Source organism: Centruroides sculpturatus, unplaced genomic scaffold (genome assembly GCF_000671375.1).
Source record: "Centruroides sculpturatus isolate CEXI.00-Female unplaced genomic scaffold, Cexi_2.0 scaffold2686, whole genome shotgun sequence".
Taxonomy (NCBI): Eukaryota; Metazoa; Arthropoda; class Arachnida; order Scorpiones; family Buthidae; genus Centruroides; species Centruroides sculpturatus.
In genome coordinates, this window is record NW_019386944.1 from 1 (window position 1) to 5,773 (window position 5,773).

At 36.9% G+C, this 5,773-nt stretch overlaps 1 protein-coding gene across 1 annotated transcript in view; it reads right to left on the reverse strand.

The window, feature by feature from the left end:
• Positions 1-29: 29 nt before the first annotated feature.
• LOC111615951 (toll-like receptor 13) overlaps positions 30-5,773 on the reverse strand; it is an 11,300-nt gene continuing 5,556 nt past the window's right edge. Inside the window, exon 2 of the mRNA XM_023357386.1 lies at positions 30-3,829. Coding sequence (XP_023213154.1) covers positions 1,424-3,829 — 2,406 coding nt within the window. The 3' untranslated portion in view covers positions 30-1,423. The remainder of the gene's footprint in view (positions 3,830-5,773) is intronic.

Sequence of the window (5,773 nt, forward strand, 5' to 3'; positions counted from 1 at the left end):
CCACCATAGGTGAAAATTCAATTCCGGGTACAAGTACATATTAAGTGTTTATACTATTTAAAACAAAAATTATATATTAAATACTACAGGGTGTCCCAAAAGTTTCCATACATACAAAGGTGAAATGTAATCTTATTCACAAAACATTAAAATGTCAGCATTAAGATTTGGTATCAATGTATTGATGGAGTAAGGCAATGGAACACTTGGGTGATCTGATAACTTCTAGCAGGACTTCCTATGTGGAAACTGGATTCTGTTCAGGTGTTACACACCCGAAAAAAACCCAGAACACTGCATGGTAGCCAGCCCCTTGGTCAGGCACGAACCAATGATCAACTACCAGTGTTCAACGGTTTTCTTGTTTTCCAGATGGCGTTAAAGTAAAATAAATAAGTTCTTCATATAATCTTTTTTATAATTCAAAAATTTAAATAAGTTGGTATGTTGTTTAGCTCCAATTTTCATTGAAAGAGGGCATTCATAGCTGCCTATACGAAATATCTCTTGGTGAATTCATTTTTATTGTAACTATCATAGATACATTTTTAATACACTGTATAAGAGATGTAATGGCATAACGTTTCATTTGGAATAGAACTATGTCAGGTGTATTAAAGCCGCTAAAGAAGGCAATACTCCCATTATTGCCAGACAGGTTAAATATAATCACTTCTTGTAAAATTGTACACACATTCAAGGGAAATGATTTACACAATTTACTTCGTAACGCACAATTCATAAATATGATCTTAGGTATTAATAATTCGAGTCACTGCGAAAACCATTACTTTATCGAACGAATACTTTTATCATCACAGTTATACAAAGTCATCCAGAGGGTAACGAAAGGTCGGGACAAAATGCATATTTGGGATTCTGTAGCAATAAAAGAAAACAAAACCATTGTATAAGGACCCCCTAATTTCTCTAAGACTTAGGACAATTTGCTGCTTTTGCCGTCCCTTCACGAAACATATAACAGCAGGACTCTCTCTGGCGGCCCTGCTGTTACATATTTCGTGTTTCTAGTGCTATATTTTCTTTATGAATTTTGGACACTTGTAAGCCTATACAATTATATAAAACTTAATTTAGTACTTGTTACAAACGTCATACATGCTGTACACTCCCGCTTCCTGACACATCAACCAGGCAATCCAAAGTGACTTTAGTTATGCCACTATCATAAGTTATGACACAATATGCCAAACACTACAAAACATTTTTCATGTTCATTTTAGTTGAAGAAAAATTCTCTCGTCTTCATTGGCGGACCTACATTTTTGATAGACTGTTATGGAACTCCTTTGCAATCAGCAATAATAGGGCAACACCCAGAAGTAAACTCACTTTGGGCACCTCCGAGATTAGGAAACACGAAGCTTTAGTTTCATTAGTTTCATAGTAGACCCGCCAGTGCTCATCTTACTTCTACATTTTCTTCTTGCCCGTTTATAAAGTATATAGCCACGGCATTGTGTAATTCATTTTCCGAATTGTTAATAGTTCTTTTCAAACGACGGACATTAACAATTAAAACAATTAATAATACGAGTACAAAGACAATCAAACTAATACACACGAGTGCAGTTTTCCATGATGCAAAATAAATCACTTCCTCCTTGCATTTATCCGTTGATATAACTTGGACAAAGCTGGATAAATCGGAACCACTCATGCAAGAAACATTAGCGAAGTCCAGTATTTTGTGTTTGTTTCTAATTAACCAATCCTTGGTAAACAGAGAATCACAACCACAGCTCCAGTTGTTTCCAGCTAACAAAATTTTTAACTCATTCCATTTATCAATCCGATACATCAAGGACGAAGGCAATCGAGTTAATTGATTTCTGTTTAAGGAAAGATAAGTGAGAGTCGGTGGTAAGTTATCGATAGAAGTTAAGGAATTGTCGCTTAAGTATAAATGTGTGACATTCCTACACAACAGTGGATCAACATTTGAAATTTTGTTATGCGTAAGATCCACAACAGTAGCATTTTCGATAAGAATTTCAGGCATATCTCTCATGTCTTTTCGAGAACAATTTACTAAAACCCCTTCGAAGTCCTGGAAGCATTCGCAATGTACGGGGCAATCTTTTGTTACAGGACACATGCGGTACGTCGTCGTAATATCAAGTAACTTTTTCTTCTCCTCGTAGCACTCTAAATTGGTAAGATTTGGAAAAATTTTGGATGCCGTCAATAAATTTACGTTTAGAAAGTCGACAAATTGGCGAAGATTGCAATCGCAGATAATCTTGCTGTTCCTCAAATCGTAAGTAATGAAATTAGATCCGTACTCACGGGTATCGATGTATATGGTCCTTATATTACTCTCGGACAGGTCAACGATGGCTCGGTTAGGAGTATGCAGCGATAATGTCACGTTACTAAAATTACTTCTAGAGAAATCAACGGAAGTCAAGCTATGCTCCGTCCAATTTATCATTGGCCAGGCCAGGAAATTTGAAAATTTGGCAGAAATCTTAGTCAAATGCTTACTTCTGCCGAAAGGTTGTTTAACGGAAAGTCTAAGGAAAGAACTATGAGATATGTCGAGGACTCGTAAGTTAATAAGTGGAAGAAAGACGTCTTCGGGTAAGTGAGTGAGGCGATTGAATCCCAATTCAAGAACTTCTAAAGACGATAAATTCTGAAAAACATTTGTGGGAAGTGTTTGCAAACGATTAAACGTTAATTGGATGTATTGAAAATTGATGAGATCATCGAAGATGCCCGGAGGAAGGTCCTGTATTTTATTCACTCCTATGTAAAGTTTTTCTAAATTCTTGCTATTTTTAAAAAGATCTGGCGGTAAATTGACAATTTCATTGGTTGTAAGAAAGACTCCTGTTAAGTTTGTTGCGTCAGAAAATATTCCTATTTCCAAGTGCATTAAACTGCAGTTTATAGCAGCGAAATGTTTCAAGTTTCGCAAACCGGCGAAGAATCCAGGAGGAAACCGTCCTATCTGATTATAGCTTACGGAAAAAACCTCTAATTTTGGGCAGGCAGCGAATAAATTATCAGGAAGTGCAGTTAATCTATTTTCCTGAACGAAAAATGAGATCAAATTCGACAGATCGGACAGCAAGTCACTCGGTAAATTTATCAGTTTATTTCCAGATAAATCCAAAACTTGCAATTCAGTGAGATTCTTGAGAAGGAGCGGATCGATTTCTTCCATTTGATTGTTGCTCAGGTTCAGTATATTCAAATTATAAAGTCCCTGAAATACTTGGCTCGGTAACGTTTCTAAAACTCCATTTTTCAGACTTAATGTTAAAAGACTGGATAAATTTTGAAAGGGTCTCGGCATAAAGGTCCCAAACTCGTAATTCTCGATGTTGAGATACGCAACGGAAGAAACATTTTCAAAGGTCACATTTAACACGCCCGAAGTTCTTAAACCAGTCAATGTTATTGTTCTTAGAGTGGGAATATCATTAAACGTAGCACTAACGAAATTATTCATAACAGTCGACTCGAGGTTAACGAGGACGTCGATAACTTTCACCCCCGACACAAATTGTCCCACATCAAACTCCGACATATAACAATCATTAATATAAACGTGATTTGTACTTTCAGCTTCTAAACATCGCATTAACTGCCCATAAATAGTTTCGTTTTTACAAAACACATAGAAATAACTGCGAATAATTTGAGCATAAGATAGCTTCTCTGTCATGTAGCATCTAGTTTCGGAATTGATGTCTTTCGAATTTATGCATCGATACCCTGTCCATTTTTTCCAGAAGTCCACGCAACCGTACGCCACATTCAGTAGCTGTATTAAGATAAATAACCTCATTAAGTCGAATAGTCACGTTCTTCGAACACAACAATACACTTTAATTAGCTAAACGTTTGCTTAACGTTACCTTTTATAAGCCACCAAAATCCAAATCGATGTAAAATAATTCACAAGTTACATCCTGTTACTTTTGCAATTACATAAAGATGAAGTGTTGCATCACTTAAAGTAAACACTGGTTTAATCACGTGTCTAAGATAGTGACGCTAGAGAACTGTATAAATATTTACCTTTGATAATTGTAAAAAATATACTTTTATAATGAATTATTACAAGTTTTTTGAAGTATTTAAATATTTTATTTGTAAAAAATTACATTAATTAAGAATATTTTAGTATGTTTTTGTTGTTGTAACAGGAAAGGAAATTCCAGTCAGGGAAATTGCCAGTTGCTATTTGTTCATCTGATCTTTCCTGTTATTTAATTAGTCACGTTTCTACTTTCGATGGAAGAAAATGAAACTTTAAACTTTTAAGAATTTAATGAATATTCTGTTACAAAACTTATTGTTCACAAAATGGAGATCAAAAGATAGATGATTGAATTAGTACAGTATACCTCCCCTATAACACTGTTGATACTGTAATTCCGTTTTATATGAATTCCATGTTGTACGAGTCACTTAGATTTTACAAATACGTGAGCCCTTCACAGCCCGGCATACGTATTTGTAAGATCTAAGTGACTCGTACAACATGGAATTCATATAAAACGAAATTATCAACAGTGTTATAGGAAGGTCTACTGTATAACCGTCAATTTCATTTATCCGTTAGCAGAAAATGGCGGATTATTCATGCCCTTTTGTAGTGGAATTCCACTACAAAACATTCCACTAATTCCACAAAAAATTCCATTGTTTTGTTGTCACCGTCACACATTAACCACTACAAAACAATGGAATTTTTCTCTTAAATTGAAATGTTTTTACAGGGACTGTTATACAGGGTGTCCCATAAGTATGAAACCATAGAAGTTATTTATTATTTTACACGTAAAGCATGGTATGTAAGTATGAAGTATGGAGATGGGATAAACTGTATTGATAAAGTGTATGCAAATTTAGTTTCATAACAAATATATAACAATACAGAAAAATATTCAAAATTGTATGAGGCTGCCGGGGGGAAGATTTTAAAACGAAATAATGATAATATGAGATATATTATTATCATCTTCATTGCTGCCTGGACTTCCGAGTGATAACAGTCCACGACATGTGGGAGCGGTTGAGTCAGAGGTCGATGCCTCGTTTACAAACAACACAACCCGTTTATCAGACAATTAACTTACAGATAAAGTACAATCGTCACGAAGGTTGAAGTCCTTGTATATTTCGGCGCGTAGTCTTCAAATGAAGAAGAGGAAGATCGGGCGACGAAGGTAGTTTTCATTCGCTGACCGGATGTTGCATTCTAACTCCAGTTCTAACAGGAAACGATGTCCGGTGAATTCAGATCGGAATTTCCGAAGATTCTCTCAACGAAAGTCGATAACTTTTGGAGGATACATCGGCAAGGACGAAGATGTAACCTTGAGGGAAACACCCCAGCGAGGGACATCACGGCAAACAACGAAGTATCTCATTTCATTTCACCACAGTGGAGTAGTATAGCACTCAGCTTTGTCACTCCGGAAGAAACAGGAAGGAAGAGTCGGTCTTATAGAAGACGACCAATCCGAGGAAGACAGAAGAGAGGTTACGAAGTAACCAAAGCCGGTCTTATAAGAGACGACCCCCGCGAGAAAGGGAGACAGAAATGCCTTCCGGGAGGACTTGGGGGAAAGCTGGCCCCTATTCAGGCGTCATTGGCAAGGAGGAAAACCCGGAAAAAACTCCCGCTGCCAGCTCGTCCGAGTGAGGCGCGAACCTCCGATCGAACTCCGGCGTTTAGGGTCTGGTCACCACTATCAAGCGGAGACGGAGTCCACTCGGCCGCCGGTGGGCT